The 23,227-nt window shown below is 44.2% G+C and overlaps 1 protein-coding gene across 1 annotated transcript in view; it reads right to left on the bottom strand.

The window, feature by feature from the left end:
* ZCCHC24 (zinc finger CCHC-type containing 24) overlaps positions 1–23,227 on the bottom strand; it is a 113,630-nt gene that overhangs the window by 4,466 nt on the left and 85,937 nt on the right. The window contains exon 3 of the mRNA XM_082225155.1: positions 11,189–11,353. Coding sequence (XP_082081281.1) covers positions 11,189–11,353 — 165 coding nt within the window. The remainder of the gene's footprint in view (positions 1–11,188; positions 11,354–23,227) is intronic.

Genomic DNA, 23,227 nt, shown 5'->3' with positions numbered 1-23,227 from the left:
AACTCCCATTAGTCCCTGCCAGTGTGGCCCAGAATCCACAGAATCACAGAACTGTAGAGTTGGAAGGGACCATGAGGCTCATTTAGTCCAACCCCCTGCATTGCAGGAATCTTTTGGCAAGGTGGGTCTTGAACCCACAACCCTGAGATTGAGGATTCTTAATCTCATGCTCTACCAACTGAGCTATCCCAGAAGGGTTCAAATCACCTGAAGGCAGTGGCGTAGCATGGGGGTGCAGGGGGGCCCGGCCGCACCGGGCGCAACATCTGGGGGTTAGGGTTAAGGGGCGCAAATCCACGGGTTAGGGGGCTGACAACCCACGCTACGCCACTGCCTGGAGGGCACCTTGTTGAGGTAGTCAGTTGCACAAGAGTGCAGAGCACTCTCCTTTTCCTTGCTGACATTAACCCTGGATGTCCCCCATCTGCAGTGAACACTGGGAAGCTATCCATATTCCTTTACATGTAAAGGCATGATTCAAATCTTGCCTCAGCACAGAACACAGCACTAAGAAAAGGGGGAAAGGGATGCAGGAAAGGTTGTAGAAACCAATTTAAATGCTCTTTATGGCGTCAGAATTGCACATCTATCTCTCACTGCAAAGAATTATTGTCAGAGCAATGTATAGGTTTTTGGAGTACCACATATATTCTATGCAATCATCTGTTTCCTGCCTCCCCATCACCCTGAGCAATATGCTCACCATCCTCCCCCCCCCCCGCCAAATATATGACCATGATTTTGGCTGCAGTACTTTAAACGTTTTTATTCTAGCGGAGCAAGAGTGTTTCAGATTGCAGCCTTCCTGCTCTTTCCTCACCAACCCTCCCCGAAGCAGCTTTAAAATCTTAACTACAAATAAGACATTTTTGAAGAGAGACATAATCCAGAAATGAAATCAGCTGTTTATTCCCCAGCAGTTCACTTCAAATGTCTATCATAAAAACAAAAGTGCTGTCTGAAATTACACACCGTGTAAGTGAGATGGAAACCAACCACTAGCTAAGACTCGGAAAGAACAACCCTAAGGAAATGAGCAAAGGTCTACTACATTTTAAGATTTAAGCAAAAAATAAATACCCAGCTTGCTCTTGTACCTGAATAGCTGCACTGCCATATTTCTTGAAATAAGTTAAAATTATGAATGAACTTGATAAAATCTGAGGGTTTATATCTTTTCTTCCCGGCATTCACAAAGAGAGCCCCCCTGCACCCCGCAAGGGCCTCCTTTATTCTCTGCTATGAAAGGTCTGCTTAGGAACTGAAGGTTTGTGCAATTTGCTTCTCCTTCCCACTGGCTCTGCTGCAATGGTAGCTCCACTGCTTTGGCCAAAGTGGCCTATGAGGTTCCCAGCCAGGGGGCAGAGGGGACCCTGCCCAGTCCATGATAGAGGGGGCCAAAGGGCTCTAGCTCAGGACACTGTGCGAAAGTGCCTGGGGGAGAAGCTGCCGTGACCTGACCTGAGAGAGACAAATGCAGCAGTTATCGTGTTTATTGATATAAACTAGCTTAAAGCAAATTAACACAAATACGCAGGAATAATTTTTTCCTGGAAGTAGAGCAAAGGATGTTGGGGGTGCCAAGAGTTTCTTGGACCGCAGTCAGAAACAATATCTTTCCCTGGTTTGCTTTTCCCAGGCATTGGTTGATTTCAGTTTTATTGGCCTGCAACCCATTTAGATCTCAGAAAATGTTATTGTTACCAGCACGTTATGACATACTTGCAGAGGACAGACGTTGCAAACACAGGAAATCAGGTTGTTATGGGCCAGTTTGAGGCCACAAAGCAGTGCTTGGGCTGCATGCATCTGGTGAAGTGCGGCTGAGGTTCAGGCTCCAGAAACAGCACAAAAGCAACAGGCATTAAACCAGTATGCAAACCAAAGCATAGCAAGCAAGCGCAGCATTTTGTGAGGGTAATGATGGCCATAGTCTAGAGCAGTAGTGGGGTGGCCCAGGTTTTCTAGTGGAAGGAAGCACTGTCCACATCAGTTCATTTGCCAACTACGCCCTAGCAGCTTGGATGTAGGGATGTACGCCATGGTGGAAGAGAATTTGGTGCAATGCAGTGGGTTCCAGGGCATGGTCAGTTCATGTGGGGCAGCAGCCAGGACTTGGCTGATGTGTATCAAAAGCTGACAGTGCAGATCCATGTGTTTAAATGTGGATCTCTCCCATCACATAAAAAATAAGGCATGGGAGCCCAACTTCAAGAGCAAAAGGGGTGAGGGACACTAAACCTTTCCCTTGCCTGCCGCCTCCCTGCCCCACCTCTCTGGATCTCTTCTCCCCATCCGCTTTTCTTCTGCCTTGGCTCACTTCTGGTATCAGAACTTGAACTGGAATAAAAGTGAAGCTGAGGAGCAGACCAAAAGTGGGCAGAGGGATTAGCACTCCTCAGAGGGAGTGCAGGACCAGTGTCAGGGGTTGGACTAACCACAGCCCAGCAGAGGGCCCCCTGCAGATGAGAGATGCGTAACCAGTCTTCCATTGAGAAGTCCCCAGCAGAAGTAGAACAAACACAAGGGGAGTGGTCATTGCAGGATTCCTTGCAATAATCACCTGTTTCTCTTATGGGAAGTGTTCCTGCAGGTTGCAGGGCAGAGATTGAAACAACATATTATTCTTTATTACAGTGCTATTTTTCTAGAAAAAGAGATGCCAAAACTCACCACGAAACCTCCTTGTTCACTTATAATAGCAATGGTGCACACCTGACAGGTACTGGAACTGAGTTCTGGTGAGTTCTGGCTGAAAAAAACCTGCTTTATGTTGCTATATTCCCATAATAACTATTATATATCCTGTAATAATTGCCACAGCAAGAATGTGTATGGGTACACCAAGACTGAGGATGCCTATATCATACCACTCAAATTTAGTTCACATTTCTTCAAAATTATTGTTCACCCCCAACCAAAGTTTCTTATGGTTTTTTGTGATCAATTAGCAACTTTTATATGTGTTTATGTATCTGAGGCTTAAATCCCCCCAGTCCCTTTCATCTTGTTTGTATGAATAAATGTACACTGTTAATATGGAATACAAAGTGAGTGAGAGAGCTTTTCTTTGCACAAATGTGCATTCTGACCAATGCACACTTGCATTACACACCAATTTAAGCCAGGGAAAGCACTTTAAGTCATGTGTGAAATGCCCCAAGTAATGGAAGGATTTGGCTCAACCCTTCATTTCATACACAGATGATTTCTCTGATAGTTTTCTGGATGCCAAGCAGGTAATGCTGCAAGTAGTTTATATGTATTTTTCCTTCTGGAACACAGGACAAGAATCTTTTAAAGGAGAGAAATATTTTTGGTGACACGTCTGGAATTCTGTGTGCAATTTATATGTTTCCAAAAACCCTTCACTCCCAATAAAACAGTATCCAGCAAAGCAAAGCAACTACCAACTGGCTGAATCTGAACCCAGTTCTGCAGCTGTCGTTACAGAAACAGCAGAGAAGGCCAAAATAACAACAGTTTTTTTAAAAAGGAACTTGACAGGAGGCCAACCAGGAAGAAGCCACGGCATTGATGCTTCTCCTAGAAAGTGGCAGGAGGGAGGGGGGAAATGACCATTCAGAGGCTGGCATCTGGGTGGCAACGCTGCCAAGAACACCCAGGGAAATGGATATACATGCCAGCTCAATCACGAACCCACTGTGACGTCAAACCAAAAGGGCAGCGAATAGCTAATTGAAACAAAAAGCAGCAGCCTCCTGGGAAGGAGACCTTGTTTCTTTTAGAGCACCACCACAGTGCTGTTGGTGGTGGGGTGGGGGGGAAATACAGCCCTAACTAACCACACTGAGAAAGAACTATGTGTTAAAGGGCGACATGGAAACTTCCCTGGAGCTGTGTGAATGGTGAGCTGCGCTGTTCTGAGGAATGAAGCCTGCAATTCTCAGCACACTAGCCTGGCAGTAAAGTCGCCTGAGCTGAGTAAAATGTGCACGACGTAAATGTATTGGAACATATTGTGTGAGAGAGAGGGCTACGGTTAATTAGCATTTGTGTTTGCATGTAGTCCAGATGAATAGATCAGGTGCCAAACCGCAACTGATTTGACATGCCACAATTAATTGCATGCTGGTTTGAATCATGCCTTGAAAAATATTGATACAGTCTTAGAAATAACAAATGTCAGGAGGAAACAATACTATAATGAATTTAAACTACATTTTACTAACTTCTTTGGGTTCAGATACATCCAGGTTTTTGTCATCTGATGACATCGAGGCGAAACAATTGATGGATGTGGATTCCAGAGGGAAGGGTGCTACTTTCCTGCCTCCAATGTCAGTTTGCACATGGGTTGTTCCAACCAAACCATGGTTTAATCGGAAGGAACAGTGCTACATAGAAGTTCCCGTAATGCTGACCCCTTGCTCCTGCCATGTCTCTGAACCTAAGCCCATGGTTTATGTTTCCCTCCAAACAAACCACAAGTGAAGATCCAATTTTGGAATTTTGTGGGAGTTCCCATATGTCATCTTTTCCCAGGGCAGGGCATCTTTTTCATTAAAAAAATGTCCAGTAGCACCTTAGAGACCAACTAAGTTTGTTCTGCTTTCATGTACATGCACACTTCTTCAGATACACTGAAACAGAAGTCACCAGACCCTTATATATAGTGAGAAGGTGGGGTGGGGGTTTTCTAAGAAGGGTAGTAGGAGATGGGTGATTGACTCAATGGGTATGGTAAACCTGTTGGCAACTGTTAAGGACTGCAACTAGTCCTACAAGAAAAAGCAAGGGATAGTATGCAGATTACCAAAAATAGCTTTAGCTATTTATATTTGGATATATTGGATTAATGGATTAATGTGTGCAAAAGTGACTACTTTGCCCATCTCTACCAAGATATATATGCAGACTGCTTTGCATATGCAGACTACTAAGATTTTGCCTTCCTGCCTCTGTCATCAGAGACTGTGTGTGTGTGTGTGTGTGAGTGAGAGAGAGAGAGAGAGAACTTGTGTGCTGTTGTTTCAGCTGTAGATGGGATGCACTTCCCTTCATCTGGAGCAAGGAACAATGGAGAAAAGCCGTTTTCATATTTAACCCAGGTTCTCAGAATTTGATCTTAAATCATCAAGATGTCAAGCACAAATAAGCTGGGTAGGTTTCACAATTTCTGGGAAGATCATTTGAGAGGGGTCAGAGATTACAGTTAGAGAATGAGGAGAGCCATGTCCCCCATTTCTAAACTCTGCATGTGATTATCCGTCAGGATCAGCTATAGTTTTGGCTACCTTATGGTTCTACACACTATTTTTACATTATTATTATTTTTAAAAAGCTTACTATCCCTCCTATTTTTACAAGAAATTTAGTTGTTGTCTTTTTTAAAAAAGAGCAACAAAATATAAAACAATCTACAATTCAACCAAATCATGTATAAAAACACAATACCGCAATATCAGTTCCAAAGCAACTACCCGAGTTAAGCATCAATATCAAAAGGAGGAAATATTAAGTGGAAGGGCTTTTTAATCAGCTAGGTATTTTACCAGTCATCCAAAAGTATATATATTGCAGGGGCCTCGGGCAAGGCTTCTCGCAGGAAGAGCACTGCTACTGAGGAGGCCATAGCACTGGTAATTTCTTAGCATGCCTGGACCAGTACCTCAAATGACTATTGTAGCATGTGGGGAGGCTCATATGGAAGAAGATGGTCCTCAAGGTGCCTAGGTGCCAAGCCTTAAAGATTAACACCAGCACCTTGAATTGATGCTGAAAACAAACCTGCAGCCTATTCAAATCCTGGTATGATAGACTAAAAATGCCTAACACCCATCAACATCCTTGCTGTGACATTTAACACCAGTTGCAGTTCCTGAATGCTTTTCAAAGGCATACCCACCTAGAGTGTTTTGCAGTAACCTAATCCATAGGTCACTGTGGCATGAATGACCATGGCAATATTCTACTCCGTCAGGAATGGAAACGTCAGGTGCTACCTGAACATTTAATAATAGCATTGGATTCAAGGAGTACCCTCCCCCAAACCGTGAGCCTGATTTTTCAAGGGGTGTGTGACCCCATCCAGAACAAGTTGCAAACCCAGACTAAAAGTCGGACACTGTACCTACCAACAACATGTCTGTTTTGTGTGGATTCTATTTCAGCATATTCTACCTCATCCAGTCTTTCACAGCTACCAAACAGCAGTTCAGCCATTCAACTGCCTCCCTAGGATCATATAAAACTAATTCTTGGGCATTGTTGGCCAAATGGTGCCAAAGAAGGACAGAACTTGCTTTATGTATGCGACAACAGCAGCAAGAATACTCATCGCAAAGTATTGGAAGACACAAGATTTACCCACTCTGGAAGAATGGCTGATGCAAGTGATAGACTACATGGAATTGGCAGAAATGACTGGCAGAATCTGAGACCTGGGAGAAGAGTTAGTGCAGGTGTCTGCAACCTGCGGCTCCAGAGCCGCATGTGGCTCTTTTACATCTTTGCTGCGGCTCCAGGGTGGATACTAGCGAGGGGAGGAGGCGCATTGTGCGCCCCAACACTCCTCACTGTGGCAGGCGCTGTACTGGCTGTGACGTCGCATGGGGGCAGTGCGTGCGTTAGTCACGCACCGTCCCGACGTCACCTTCCCGCCCGCTGTCAGATCGTGGCTCCGGAGAAATATTTGTTTTAAATGTCGCAATGGTTTTGCAGCTCCCAGTTGTTGTTTTTTCTTCGGAAACGGGTCCAAGTGGCTCTTTTTGTCTTAAAGGTTGCAGACCCCTGAGTTAGTGGAAGAGGACTGGAAGAAGTTTAAAGACTACTTGCAAAAACATTGTAAAATGTTGGAGTGTTAAAATGTTAAAATGTTGGAATGTTAAAATGATGCAAGATATAAAGACAATGTGGCATCAGTGACATAAGTAAAAGGAGTATGTAACAAATGTTTCAAAAGACAAGGGTGAAAAAAACTAGATTACATTGTGTCAAATGTAAACAAAAGGATATAAAGGGAAGAATTGGAGACACATTGGGTTGAAATCTATAATATAGATCAAGATTTGAAAGAGGGTAAGATATTTGCTGAACATGGTTCTGTAAAAAGGAACACAAAAAAGGGAGATGTGAGGAAGTCAGGAAGAAGGGTTATGAAAATAACAAGTAAAAAATTGGATTTTTATGTATTTTTTCATGTTTTTCTTTCTTTCTTTTATTTCATATCTTTTTTAGGTTTTTTACTGTATCTTTTTTGTTTTGTTTTGAGTGTGATGATGATGTTTCTTTTAAAGTTTGATTGGAAGGTTTCTTTTACTGTTTAAAATTTCAATAAATATCTTTTTTAAAAAATAGGATCATATAAAACTAAGAGGTAGGGTTGAGTGACACACCAGGATACTGATGACTCCATGACACACACCCCAACCAGCATTTTCATGTGCAGTGTATATTAAACAGCACGGGAGACAGACGGGAACCTTCCAGGACCCCAGAGCCCACAAGCAAAGGGAAAGAACAGCAGTCCCTTGGCACCATCTTCTGGGCCCAAATTCTCATGAATCAATGGAGTTGGTTCAATACTGTGCCCCTAATCCCCACCCTTTCAAGATGGTCCAGAAGGGTACCACAGCTGATGGACTTGACCACTACTAAGAAATCCAGGAGAACCAGCAGAGAACCCTCCCAGTCCATTTTCCATTGCAGGTTATCCACCTGGATGACCAAGGCAATTTCCGTGACAAAACAGACAACATCGAGCAGATGCCATGGTGGTGGAAAATGAAGATTCCTTTGCTACCATCATTGTCACAAAACAGGCTCAATAACTAGTTCTAAGCTGTTTTGGTTGGGCTCGCTATGAATCTTCCTGTACTTTCACTCTAGTGGTCTGCTCACTTGTTTCATTGCTCCTCAGTAAACCAAAGAGTTTTATAATCTCCAGGGGGGGGGGAGCTAAGCTCCACCAGGGGCTTAGAAGCAATAGAATTGATAACTGGGCCACTTCTGTATTTCACAGATTGACCAGGACAGTGGCAGAACTGCAATCTATTTCAGTGGGAATTCTCCCACCCACACAGGGAGCTATCAGGATTCTACCTGGATTCATCAATCTCCAAGGATGGACAATTTCAATAGCTCCTTCCTGCAGAGTTGGGCAGTTGTCCAGAGACTAAACCTAACCAGGCAGTGATCTGTCAATGACAAGGGAAGCGCACCGACTTCCTCCGCCATCAGACCATATTGTCCCAGCCCAGGACAAAGCAGAAAGTCAAGCACATGCCCTACAATTTGTGTGTGGGACCAGGTACCATTTGAGGCAGGCCCACAGTTGTCATGGTAGCCATGAAATCCTAAGCTACTCCAGTCAGGTATGAAATTCACCCAAGTTTGTAAACCCTGGAGAATCCAGCATCACTATGAAGATTATCATGGCCAGCTTTGGTAAGCAGACTGTTAGACGGTCCACCAACAGAACTGCTATCATATCCTGTGTTTTCTACACCATATGCAGACACACAGACCTAGTGGGTTGCCTGGCAAGAATGATGGCATCATGGCAGACAGCAGCAATCCCTGCATAGTGTAGTAATGATGACTACTTGACTTGTGGTGATATAATTGCTAACAGTTATGAACCATTAAAAATCCAATTTCAAAATGTGTGGTATTTAAGGTTGAATATATCCAACAGCGGGACGCGGGGTGGCGCTGTGGGTAAAAGCCTCAGCGCCTAGAACTTGCCGATCGAAAGGTCGGCAGTTCGAATCCCCGCGGCGGGGTGCGCTCCCGTTGTTCGGTCCCAGCGCCTGCCAACCTAGCAGTTCGAAAGCACCCCCGGGTGCAAGTAGATAAATAGGTACCGCTTTATAGCGGGAAGGTAAATGGCGTTTCCGTGTGCTGCGCTGGTGCAGGCTCGCCAGAGCAGCGATGTCACGCTGGCCACGTGACCCGGAAGTGTCTCCGGACAGCGCTGGCCCCTGGCCTCTTGAGTGAGATGGGCGCACAACCCCAGAGTCTGTCAAGGGGTACCCAGAGGGGTACCTTTACCTTTACCTTTATATCCAACAGCAGGCTTTTAAACCATGCTGAGAATCTTGCTGCCTTCTATTGTAATTGCTTAGCTCCCCCTCACATACAGAAATCTAAAATGGCAACTCTGACATGCAGGAGGAAAGGGTAAGTCGTCAAAATATACTACAATTCCCTTTCTGTATAAATATATATTCAAGGTGAGGACTACAACCCACAAGCAACTTTTTATTTATTTATTGAATTTATATACCATCCTATACCCGCCAGGTCTCATATCCTAAATTTTGTAAACAAGCCATTCATCAAAGTGTCTGGTTTTACCTAATGGCTATAGCCCTTTTGCTGAACCCCAATAATCTTGGAGAACTACACAAGGGATTTCTTTCACTCTGTTTCTGCTGTTGCTGCCAGCAAAGGAGCAGAGACTGTGCTTTGGAATGGATTCTAAATTTCTGGCATGGTGTCATCATTTGCTAGTCACACAGCCTCCAGTCTCATTTGTAATGGATCAGTTTTCATTTTGACCTACTTTAAAATAATCTGAAAGCTTTATCTGAGCACTGAAATATTTTCTGTGGCTAGGGGAGGTCTTTGCTCTGCTCTTCCAAATGACCTTTTCTTCGTACTTAATGTCATACACTTTCCCCAACATTACCTCTTACAACTGACACTCTTCCACCCTTCACCTTCCCGATTATACAAGCACAGATCCTTGTCAAGATTTAACGACTGCAATTGCATCAAGTATAACTCTCAAAGAAATTGGTAAATACACCCCACATTCTCTGCCCATGAAAGTCACAAATATCATCATATTTTTTCAGTCACAGCATCCACACCGAAGTTGACTATCCTTAGGTAGAATGTCCCAATCTAGCAATGGAATTTCATACATGCAAATAATACATGTGAAAATGTATTGCAGTGCTCTCCAGTCCCCACTGAATGCAATGAATGTGTCTAATGGGATGGATAAATCAGTCAAATTCTGCTCCATGTCTGTCTCCCGTGTGTTTATTCATAAGTTATTCCTCCTCATTTTCATATCGATCTGTGATGATTTTTTAAAAAAGGGAAAAACATGCATGGAAATTTGCATTATTTTTCAATGCATTTTATTATTTTCACAAAATGCAGAGTTGTGTGCACATTTTACCCAAAGCACACATTTGGGGGGGGGGCTGTATTATTCTTAAAACACAAGTTTTCAAGATATTTCGGTATACTTCGTTTAGTCAAGAACTTGCAGAAGTGCAAAAACCAAAAGATACCTGTGTTCCAATCTATACATTAATCCAGGCCAGGAAATGTGAATCAGATTGATTCATTTTAAAAATACTATATGGACAAAACAAAACCCTCCACTCTCCCTAATAATGGGACATTCTCATCCCCCCCCCCAATCCAGATTGCACATAAGAAAGCAAAAGCAGCACATTACAATAAAAATGAGTTCATTTTTCATTTTAAAAAATAATAAATGGGAAAAGTGTGCGAATAAAATCTACTATAGGAAACCCTATAAGAATTAACAGAGTGTTATTTTAGACCCCAATGTACCATAAAAAATAATCCCAAACATTTCTTATTCTTTGACATTAACTAGAAGTAATTGTCAAATACATCTAATTGTTTTTTAAACTAAACTATGACTGGGCTCAATATCAGATAACTGAAACAACTATAAGAGGGTTAAAATGATACTTAAATTCTTGACAGTTGTTTACAATTACTTTAGATATTCTGAATAAGAAGAAAATGTCTTTTGTTTGTTTGAAAAGTATTGTTGCTGTTGGCTTTTTTAAAAATTAAAAAGTTTCGACATTGTTTCTAACATTCTTCATGTTAGAAACATAATAATAACATATGAATAAGCATTACTGGAATATACAATTTTCAGAAATCATGTAAGCACTCTTGCTCATAGTCTCAGTCTTGCTATGTCTCAGTCTATTGCATTGAAACTTACTTGGCATTTCACTTCTTCCAATATATACGTTTAATTGAGGGGAGGGAAACCTTTTCTGTCTCTGAAAGGCCTAGTGTGATAGGTGGCTGGGGCTGCAAGAGCAGCATGGGGATGCTTGCCAAAGCCCTCTTGCAAACAGCCCATGCATGCTGCACTCTGTATATCGAGTTTTTGGAGGCTCACTTGAACCATATGGAGGAGCACCTGTAACCGCCCTACCTGCTTGTGAGGATACACATTGATGTGGCACTTGATACATTCTTGTCCCATGTTGGCCCAGGAGTTTCCACTCATCCATTTTCTCTTGCACTTGGGGCATTTGTATTCACCAAAGCAGCGTTTTTTCCCCTGGTACGGTGTCAGTCCTTCTCCTTTTGGACGTGCCTAAAATGTGAAGAGGAGAGAAATAAATGTAATCATAAATGAAGCGCAGAACAGGAAGTGGCAATGGATTGCACAGTGGGTTCTGCGTGCCCAAGGAGGCTTAGGCCCTCTCCCCTTCCTGCATAGTTCAGGTTCTCAGCTACTATGCTATACCAGTGTTTCCCAAACTTGGGTCTCCAGCTGTTACTGGACTACAACTCCCATCATCCCTAGCTGGCAAGACCAGCGGTCAGGGATGATGGGAACTGTTGCCTGAAAACAGCTGGAAACTAAAGTTTGGGAAAATCTGTGCTATACCATCTATTTCATAATCTAAACATAGTAATCCAAGGAACACGCAAATAACAAAAGACAATTGAACAAAAAAGAGCAGTGAGATTTTTAAGCACCTCTACAAGTAAGAACTTCCCCCCAACATTCTCTCCCAAAAAGATATCCCATCCTAGTATTACCAAGACACGGAATCCAGGGCAGGACTACATAGATAGGGGCTGGGTTGGCTGTCAGTGGCTCCCACTGAGCTGTGTGGAATAATGCAAGCTGGCTACAGTAGGCAACATGATTCCCCGGTGTCATTTCCCCCCCCCCCCTACTGTGCCACTACAACAGCTGGCATCTTGCTCATTAATAAATAGCAGAGTAAATGCCATCTTAAAATTCATTTCTTTATCCAGTACCAAAGGCCAGGTGACACTAAAACACTGCAATCTACTTCCGAAGCATAGGGAGAAATAGAGAATGTTGGGCTTCCTTGGGAGGGAATTCCAAATATATGGTGCCACTATGAAGATGTCGCTTCCGTTTGCAGCTGTTGAAGGAAATTCCAGTATTGAATGTTCCCCGATGGGATTATATGGCCCAGACTGTTTAAGGCTTTTAATGAAAGATGGTAACCAGCACCCTGAATGGTGCCCAAATTAGTGCATCCACAGAGAGCATGTCAGTAGGAATTCCTTGTCCCAGAGGTGCTTAGCACTTTTGATTCTGTGCTTGGCTTCCTCTGTAACTACCCTCCCCTATGACGATGGACTTGCTTGTGAATACTTCTCTCTGCTTTCATGGGTAGTAAGCATGCAGGGAAATGCCTGCTCTCATGAGAACCCCAAGGCCCATATGGTTTTTGTTTCATGTGTTGTCATTCTATTATCCAACTCCTGGAAACTGTGAATCACGGCCCTTTGTGGGGCTGACTGTGCTATGATCCATTTATGTTGTTGTCTTCTGAGGTTGCTTAACATTCCCTGATGAAATCCTCAGTGTTTCTTAACTGTGCGGGGCGCCACTTTTCTTGGTCGGCAACATGCATGCACGATGATTTGTTTTTATTTGCGATACTTCAGCTGTTTTATACATACAGATGGCCTGTTAATGAGGACGTGAGTGATGCCTTTTTCCTCACTTAGACAAATCTTTGGATTTTGCAAGACACATAACTAAACAGAATATGGGACTGCTAATTATATGAGAAAATACATTGCAGTTGTGTTGATAAAATGCATGAAGAAGATAATCCAGATTTGCATTAAAACTAGGGGTACTAATACAGACGTCTGAATAAGTAGGCTATACTAAGTACCATGCTAGTACAGCAATGTTTAGGTACTGAAACAGATGCCACAGTTGGTGTCCATTTTTACAGGGTCTCCTGCTGTCTCCTCTTTCGCTCCCCTTCTCTTGTGCCCTGCTTCTTCCATACCTTTCCCATTCCGTCCTTGTTTCATCAAGCAAATGCCACACTCACACTCTGTTCATAACAAGCTCCTGAGTATTTCATAATGATGTTTCTAAACTCCCCCAACACTAAATATCAGAGTTACTGAGTAAGTTGCTCCATGACTGCTGCAGAACGTGTCTTAAGGTCCCAGCAGGCGTGAGATGGTTAAATTACAGTTAAGGCCATTTGGTTGCTTGGCAGTCTGTCGGTTCAGCTGACATGTCAGCTAGCACTGGGAATTGAAACTAGTTTTTAGAAAGAAAGAAAGAAAGAAAGAAAGAAAGAAAGAAAGAAAGAAAGAAAGAAACCGTTGGCTCAGTTTCTTCGAAATGAGTCCAAATTACAAAATGGTATTTTGACATAATATGCATGTAAAGGTGGAGTTCCTGGCTGCAGAGGTGCTGGCAAATCTCCCGTTCCCTGATAATAGCTGACCCCGATTCCCAGATAAGATTTGTGCCTGAACTTAAATGTTTCTAAAATTATCACACACACACACACACACACACACACACACACACACACACACTTCTCTCTCCTGGAAGCCTGTAGGGATTAACTGTCTTTCCTCAAAGGCTGTTGGTAACCCACTGTGACCTGAACAGGCCAAAGGCCTCTTTGTTACCCATTCATGTAACTACACTTCTGTTCTGCTGGAGACATTTTATAAGGCTCCCAGAATAAATTTAAGCTTTCCGAAAGCCAAGTGGGTCCTTAGCTTTAAGAAAATCTCTGCTTTGCTCTGGGAACTTGTGCACTATATCTTGGTGTAGAGGTCCAAATAGCTCTTGGTTGTTAAAACTGTGTAGAAGGAAAAGCAGGTGTTTGGCACGAAAACCCGAACTTGGCAGGGATGGGAGATCCCATGGCCAATGGTGATAGCTCGTGCTGTGTTGTGTGTATGTGAGAACTTCAGAAAAGTACATTCAGCGTATCTGGCCCTGTTAAAGGAGGCAATGAAACAAGGTGGGTATTTCCCTTGTTTTATTGCATGGGGATAAGGAAGGCCATAAATGCACAACTTTCAATGAGGAATGCTATATTTTCCACTTAAAGGAGCCAAAAAGCTTGCCAGAAGGGTAAGTTGGGCTACTGGGGTCAGGTGGGGCTGGGCTGCAATGGGGGTGTGAGTGAAGCCAGGCAGACAGGGATCAAGTGGAAATTCTGGAGTAGCAGAATTCAAGACTACTAACTGACATGTGCCATGAGCTAAGTCAGTGTTTCCCAGTGGTCAGGGATGATGGGTATTGTAGTTCGAAAACAGCTGGAGACCCAAGTTTGGGAAACAATGCTAAGTGAAAGGATGAACAAGGCAAAAGAAGGAGAAAACAGGAAGCACAAGCAGGAGGTTCAACAGGCATAGCCAGATTCAAGTTCCTGATTTGAACTGTTGCTCATCCTTCCAGCAGCCACAGCCACTACAGCTTCTTTCTTAGCTCAAGAGCCATATTGTGTTCTGGGCAATATTCTAAGGGCCATATGCCTGTGGTGGGGGGAAAGGAAGGACCTACAGACAAGAGAGCTTGGGGATCCACATTTGCACCCAGAATCTACCTTCCTTGGATGCCCGTGCAAGAATGCCACTTAGTGGTTTTTATTCACATAGAAGCGGTAGTATCAAATTGTTGTGAAATAAAAGTAAATAAATAATGACTTCTCCTTTGGGCAAAAATAGAAACTATTTGCAGAAGGTTGGTGACAGCACAAGAAACCCTGGACATTTCTTGTGAGTTAAAATGGGCATTTATTGGGAGCTAAGATGGGGTGTTTCCTACCCTTCTGGTGAACCATCTTCCTGGTCCCCATGGCAGGCACCCCGCTCCACATTGCCATGTTACTCTTACTCCAGGAAGACCCAGTGTGTGATCCTAGCTCTTCCCTGAGGTGCTAATTAAATCCAAGCTGAGGTGTACATGGAGAAGAGGAGCTCCTGTTCTTTATGCTGCATCTCTTTTACTTTGCTGAGAATCACCCGGCTTTAGCCAGACAATACAGATGAGCCACTAATGGAGGCTTCCTGACCACGGTCCCCTCCTTTTCTTGACTGCAGCCAAGGAAGAGCTATTAAGATAAATAGTGATGTTTCTGCACAGGATGGACTGCAGGTTATATATATATATATATATATATATATATATATATATATATGCTTTCGTAGATTTTCACGGGTATAGGAATGCAGGTTTTGGTGTCTTCGGGTGTCTTCCCGTGTAAGAGTCGGGGTGTCTGTGCGACGTTTCGACGAGGTCTCACTCGTCATCTTCAGGCTGGTGCTTTCGGCTTCTTGTTACTGGAACTTGTTACTTGTTACTGGTTCCAGTAACAAGAAGCCGAAAGCACCAGCCTGAAGATGACGAGTGAGACCTCGTCGAAACGTCGCACAGACACCCCGACTCTTACACGGGAAGACACCCGAAGACACCAAAACCTGCATATATATATATATATATATATATATATATATATATATATATATATACTGGCTCAAATCCTTCTTCCCTAGAGCAAGCTGGGAGTGTCATGGTGACCCTCACAGCTGTGCAGGGTTCTCAGTGAGATGGGTTATCCCACACCGCTAGTAAATTTGTTGCATCATCACCCCTACTTGGGGAATTGCTCCTGCTCCCTCCTGCCAAGCAATAAATACTCAGTGTAAATATGGAAGGAAACACGCACATAAAAATTGCGTCTCCCTTCCATTTAATAAGAATCAGCATTTTATACAGTGCTTGAAGCTACACAATATCTTGTCATCCTTGCAGGAACCAAGTATTATTATAAGGTTGGTGTTACTATTCTGATATTGCGGAGGAAGGTTTGAGTCTGAGACAGAGTGGGGTGAACAAGGTGACTTCGTGGCAAGAGACTAAATTTACACCAGGGATTTCCTGATTTGTAGTTTAGAAGTAACTGAATCTTACTTCAGCACTAATTATAGGACCAGGGCTCCCCCCCCCAGCCAGAACTCACCAGAACTTAGTTCTGGCACCTCTCAGATGGGCTCCATTGCCATTCTAAGAGAATGAGGGAGGTGTTCAGGGTTCGTGTGCCTTGGGCAAAAATATTTCCACATGCCTTCTCCTTCCCTGGCACAGGAAGATTTTGCTTCTGAATTACCTTAACCACAGTTTAGTGTGTCACCAAACCCACACTGGTAGTTAATTTGTGTGTCGCTCTCTGGGTTCGTAGTGTGGCTATCCTTAAGTTCTCCACACTTCAGTTTCTCTAAGGACGTCTTGATCTATTTTATTACATTGTTTTTAATCCTGACCTTCATCCAAGAGGGTCACGGTGACATCTCTCCCCCCCCCACTCCTTCCTTCTGCTACAAGCAGCACTTTAAAAACAGCAAATAGAATGAGTTTTGGACTGAACCTCCACTATAGCCATAAATTCAGTGGGTGGACAAAGATAGGCCTCTCGCATTTCTTCATTCTAAGTTTCCCTGTGTTAAAGTAGGAATCACAACCCTTGACAGAGTTGTTTTGAGGGTAGATAACAAAAACATATAGGGGAAGCGGGTGGCGCTGTGGGTTAAAGCCTCAGCGCCTAGGGCTTGCCGATCGAAAGGTCGCGGTTCGAATCCCCGCGGCGGGGTGCGCTCCTGCTGCTCGGTCCCAGCGCCTGCCAACCTAGCAGTTCGAAAGCACCCCTGGGTGCAAGTAGATAAATAGGTACCGCTTACTAGCGGGAAGGTAAACTGCGTTTCCATGTGCTGCGCTGGCTCGCCAGATGCAGCTTTGTCACGCTGGCCACGTGACCCGGAAGTGTCTCCGGACAGCGCTGGCCCCCGGCCAATAGAGTGAGATGGGCGCACAAACCCCAGAGTCTGTCAAGACTGGCCCCTTCGGGCAGGGGTACCTTTACCTTTACCTTTAACAAAAACATTGTGAAAAATATACTCCACAACCATCCTCAACTACACATTATGCAGACTTCCAAGATTCTTCCCTTCAGGTATGTGGACATGGCGGTGCTGGTGGTTGTTTTGCATTGTGAGCTCCAAGCAGATAAACAGATGGTCTGGCTTTGGGACAAGGCAGCTTCCTTTGTTATTTTCATATACCCCACCTACCCTTTCCCCTGTCAAACCACAAATGGGCTATAATAAGATTTCTGAAGCATCTAATCTCCCCCCGCCACTCCCCTCCCCCACTTTGGTGAGTGGCCAACTGGGGCCCAACTGGTCCGTGTATCTCATGGGACGGCTTTGCCAAGCATCTTGGCAGCATGAAGCATCATAAAGGATCTATTTGCTTCCCTTGGGACAATTCTCCAAAAGTATCCATTTGCAGAGTCTCAGTCATGCCTGGATTTGATGCTGGACTTTTACAAATGCAATAACGTGCACAAGCATCCTCTGAGGCTGGAAGGCAAATTGACCACTGAGGGTGGTGTATCTTCTACTTCTGAAAGCTCCAGGGACAAAGCAGAGTACTGGAACATACAAGCATGTAGCCAGCAAGATGCTGGACTCACTCCACACAGAGATCTGCGCCGATGGGAATATTTAATAAGCAAATGCTTATCCCTCAAACGTCAGAATAAAATAAACGAATGATTTGAATTGCTGGATGACTGCTGGATAAATCCCCTGTGTACAAACACTGTCTTGAAATGTGACCATTTGCCATAGCATGAAGTTCAGTTGTCAAATGCTAGTGGGATAAATGATAGGCTCCCCAAATCATGACAGATGTGTGGTCATCTCCAAAAGCAATGGCGCCATGTCTCCTCTTCCTTTCTCTCTCCCGTAATATTTTGTATTGGGATCATGATGCATGATATCTCACCCACCTACCCACCTGCACCAACTATACATTTTTTCACCCTACATGTTTTCGTGCAGGCTTCTTCAACCTTGGCCCTCCAGATGTTTTGAGACTACAATTCCCATGATCTCTGACCACTGGTCCTGCTAGCTAGGGAACATAGGAGTTGTAGGCCAAAAACATCTGGAGGGCCGAAGTTGAGGAAGCCTGTTGTAGTGGAACATCGTCTTCCGTGGTTTCGTGGGTGCAAAAGATTCTATGTCATCCATGGAAAAGAACCCATGCAGTCTTGAACTGGGAGAAGGAGACATTGGGATGTTAAGCTTTGAACCTCTGCCTCTGCTGAAGCCACATGTGTGTAAACATATGCAAATATTAGAAGACACCAATAAGCCTCCTGTGACCTTTTTCCAAAGGGGACCAAGCCCACGAAAGTGCTGTACCCCTGAAATTTCTTAAGAGAATAGAGGTGTGCATATAACAGCTTTTGTTTGTTTGTTTGTTTAGTCGTTTAGTCGTGTCCGACTCTTCGTGACCCCATGGACCAGAGCACGCCAGGCACTTCTGTCCTCCACTGCCTCCCGCAGTTTGATCAAACTCATGCTAGTAGCTTCAAGAACACCATCCAACCATCTCATTCTCTGTCGTCCCCTTCTCCTTGTGCCCTCCATCTTTCCCAACATCAGGGTCTTTTCCAGGGAGTCCTCTCTTCTCATGAGGTGGCCAAAGTATTGGAGCCTCAGCTTCACGATCTGTCCTTCCAGTGAGCACTCAGGGCTGATTTCCTTCAGAATGGAGAGGTTTGATCTTCTTGCAGTCCATGGGACTCTCAAGAGTCTCCTCCAGCACCATAATTCAAAAGCATCAATTCTTCGGCGATCAGCCTTCTTTATGGTCCAGCTCTCACTTAGTAAGGCAAAAATGTGTGACGCGACATTGTGTTGAGGGTTTGCAACCCCTACACCACTTCACTGGCTGCACCATGAAAAATCTTAAGATGATGACCTCATAGCAAGCAATTTGTCCTGTGAAATACTAAGGGGAAGAGTGGAGGAAGAGATATTTTAACTGTGGTTGTGTGGTGAATGTAACTTGCAGAACCTGTCTTAGATTACCATATAAATAAGAACAAACCAGTCTATTAAAAGCAGCATTAATGTAACAAAAGAATATTAGTTTAAACTACTTTAAAACATTTGTTGGGAAAGCTATTACACTGCCACTTCAAGTCTAGTACGATTATGGTCTTGCAGGAGTCCCTTAAGAGGATATTCCACAGCTAGGGCACCATAACAGAAAGACTGCCTGGGCAGCCAATGATTTAAGTAGCTGAAAAGAAAGCACGGCAGCAGAGATCCTTTGGATGTTCTTAGACCGTAGGGCAGCTCACAAAGGAGAAAAAGTTCTCTTGAGTACTGGCTGCAGAAGTTTTAATCTATTAGGGCAGCTTTCAATTTTGTTTTACTCGGATATGGTTGGCATCTGTCTATCTTGGGAGACATTGGAATAGTGCGCTTTCGGAGACAAAGTCACACTGTTGATGAGTAGATCCATTGAAATCAATGAACATTCGGTCTATAGTTACCGGTAAGTGGGTCTACTCTGAGTAACACTCAGTTGAATACCACCTTTAGGATTTCAGTGGGTTTTCCTGGTGGTGTTGATTGCATTAATTAATTAAAAGGTATTTAGAGACAAATATTTGATCATATTCCCTATGTGATTCACAAGAAAGAATAAAACAACATAGTAACTACGAACAGAATATAATACAGCAGAAAGGCCACAAGTTCACAAAATGTGCATAAAACAGCAATTTTAAAATTATATTTAAAAAGTGTTTGGGGGGGGAATGGTTTTGCCTGGCAAAAAAATATTAAAAAGGCACCAGGTGAACCTCTTTGGAGATAGTATTGTGTTATTGGGGAGCCATCAATAAGAAGGCCCTCTCACTCGTAGCCACTTGCCTCAACCCAGATGATGGGGGCACCTGAACAAGGCCCTTCTCTGAATATCTTAATATAATTTGGAAACATTATCCCAAAGGTTGTTTCAGAAAGGGGGGAAATATACATCTCTCTTTTTCTACAATGATGACTGAGTGGCACGATTTGGCAGTGCTAATCAGGAATTGCTAACACCTGTTTCCAGATGCTGATTAAAGCTGCAAGAGACGAACTACTCAGGAGCCTATAAACCTAAAGTGTTGGCTTGGCAGATGCCTCAGTATTCAAATTAAGACCTGTGCTACAAATCTTGCAAATACCTTGGCCACAATATTTTGGAAATAATCTATGTAGTATTTAATTGGGCTGATCATTAGGCCCATTTGAGGGTGAAAGACATAAATGCCAAAGCTGGGATTCTACTCACTATGCCAGCAGAAATGTCAAGAGAGCTGTTTCCCAATGCTTCAGTCAACGTGAAATGTCAGGAAATAGGTTGTTTTGACAGTACACAGGAAAATTTTTGACAGCACCCTGTTCCATTACATCAGGGGTGGCTAACCCATTTCATGGCTTTATGCTAATGTGGGCATGGTCACAGCTAAACATTTGGTGTGATCAAGCTGGAAAGCGGACGTTGCCAAAACAGAAAATAAATGCCACTTTACATGCTGAACCATAGAATTATAGAACTGTACAGTTGGAAGGGACCACGATGGTCATCTAGTCCAACCCCCTGCAATGCAGGAATCTTTTGCTTATGTGGGGCTTGAACCCACAACACTGAGATTAAGAGTCTCTTGCTCTGCCAACTGAGCACATAGATAACACTGCATGACTAGGAAGAACCAGTATGGACCCTCCCCCAATTTCATCAAGTTATGTTTTCCCTAAGACAAGCCCCCTGCGAATTGGTTTGTTCACCCTCACAAGACCATCAATTCAGGTGTGTTACAAAGTCCTCCCGCAGCATGCTTTTATTACTAAGTGGTGAAGTGCTGGCTGCAATGCTTGTCCCACTATGATGCCGTTGGTAGCACTCAGGACAAATTGCTGAAGATCATTGGTCTTCAGTTGCTGACAGAATTGCAGGCAACTACTAATATTATTAATAACACTACCATTTTAACAACATGGATCTAAAAACTTGGGGAAAGGGAAGTGAGTTTTCTTGAGTTGTTCTGCTGTTGTAGAGAGGGGTCTTGAATATGTTATGGCAGCTTTTGGAAAGGTGGAAATGGCTGTGGAATAACCACCAAATAATAGGCGGCATAATTTTCCCAGGAAATAGATAGGCACCACATGTTCCCAGATGTGTGCCCCAGGATCTCTTGCAACCATGTGCATTGCTTTACTTTCTAAGACTAGAAATTCAATAAATGCCTTTAACAATTGGTAAGTGGCCAGCCTCTCTTTTAGAGCAAGACAGAGATCTATGTTATAATTGTACTTATTCAAGTAATGTTAATAATTGTACTTATCCAAAATACTTGGTTCCTGTTTTAATCATTCTGTTGACTGTATGCCCAAGGACCACTTAGAGACGGAATCATTTTAGACTTCTTTTTGAAGTAGTTTATCTTTTTGGAACCATTCTTGAAAAGGAAAGGAAAATCACTGCGATAAGAAGCACGGTTGTATTCAAAGGTAAAAAAAAAAATTCTGCTACAAGCTGGCCTTCTTAAGATATTTCAAAGCAAAGTGTCCATCTGTTACCAGACAAATAACTTGTCATAGAGTGGCAGGGTAGATTTAGAGGCAATGTAATTCTGCATTTAATTTTGCAAGTTATTAAATTTTGACTTAAGTGGAATGGGGGGGAAATACGGTACCGTATTTTTCGCCCTATAGGACGCACCGTCCCATAAGACGCACCTAGTTTTTTTGGGGGGAAATAAAGAGAAAAAAATTATTTCCCCCCCCCCAGGCGGGGGCTGGGGCAGCCCGAGCTTCCCCCGACCCCAGCCCCCAAACAGGCAGCTCTCTGCAAGCCGTGGGAGCCCAGCGGTGGCTCCCGCTGCTTGAGGAGAGATCCGCGAAGCCTGGACGCGCTGAGATCAGTGCGCGCAGGCTTCGGGATGCCGGCAACTCTCCCCAAGCAGCGGGAACATTCCCGTTGCTTGAGGAGAGATCCGCAAAGCCTGGACGCGCTGAGATCAGCGCGCGCAGGCTTCGGATGCCGGCAACTCTCCCCAAGCAGCGGGAACGTTCCCGCTGCTTGAGGAGAGATCCGCGAAGCCTGGACGCGCTGAGATCTGCGCGCGCAGGCTTCGGGATGCCGGCAACTCTCCCCAAGCAGCGGGAATGTTCCCGCTGCTTGGGGAGAGATCCGCGAAGCCTGGACGCGCTGAGATCAGCGCGCGCAGGCTTCGGATGCCGGCAACTCTCCCCAAGCAGCGGGAACGTTCCCGCTGCTTGAGGAGAGATCCGCAAAGCCTGGATGCGCTGAGATCAGCGCGCGCAGGCTTCGGGATGCCGGCAACTCTCCCCAAACAGCGGGAATGTTCCCGCTGCTTGGGGAGAGATCCGCGAAGCCTGGACGCGCTGAGATCAGCGCGCGCAGGCTTCGGGATGCCGGCAACTCTTCCCAAGCAGCGGGAACGTTCCCGCTGCTTGAGGAGAGGTCCGCGAAGCCTGGAGAGCGAGAGGGGTTGGTGCGCACCTACCGCTCTCGCTCTCCAGGCTTCAGCGAAAGCCTGCATTCGCCCCATAGGACGCACCCACATTTCCCCTTCATTTTTGGAGGGGGAAAAGTGCGTCTTATAGGGCGAAAAATACGGTAATTTATACAACACGTACATTGAATCAGCTGGGTCTGCTTCTCATTCAGCTGTAGAAACTCAAATGGCTATAACCAAACAATCTCAGCAACAAACAAGATGGTGACAAAGCCCTCTGAAACACCTCACAACACAAAAGCCAGCGTGGTTTAGTGGCTGGAGTGTTAGACTAGGACCTGGGAGCTCAAGGTCCAAATCCCACTAAACCACTACTCATTGGGTGATCTTGGGCCATCAATGTTCACCTGACCTCCTGACCATTGAGTCACCATTGGTTACCATGAAGAAAAAGAGGATGAAGTAGGAGTGGCAGGGAGGCCACTGTGGTGCAAACACACTGGCGGGAGCACTGCAATGGCTCCAATGATGTGTTCACACTATGCTGAGCTCCCTGCTGCCTCATCCTCTCCTTCCCAGTAAGGAGAAGGAGGTTCACTGTCCCTTTGCCTAACCTGCTTCACAGTACCATTGTGAGAATAAAATGGAGGAGAAAGACGTATGCCACCTTGATGTTCTTGAGGGAAAGTTGGCATATAAACTCAATAATAAAATAAAATGTTTGAAGAGGCACCATACCAAAGTTTCTTGTCTAAGGCAGAAGTCTGGTCTTTCTTGTGGATTTTTGGCCGGCCTGCCAAAAAAATATTAATCTGTAAACTCAA

The sequence above is a fragment of the Podarcis vaucheri genome (genome assembly GCF_965113315.1).
Source record: "Podarcis vaucheri genome assembly, chromosome: 5".
In the NCBI taxonomy this organism is placed as follows: domain Eukaryota; kingdom Metazoa; phylum Chordata; class Lepidosauria; order Squamata; family Lacertidae; genus Podarcis; species Podarcis vaucheri.
Note: the sequence above shows the minus strand (reverse complement) of the source record. Positions and strands in the feature narration are given on the sequence as shown.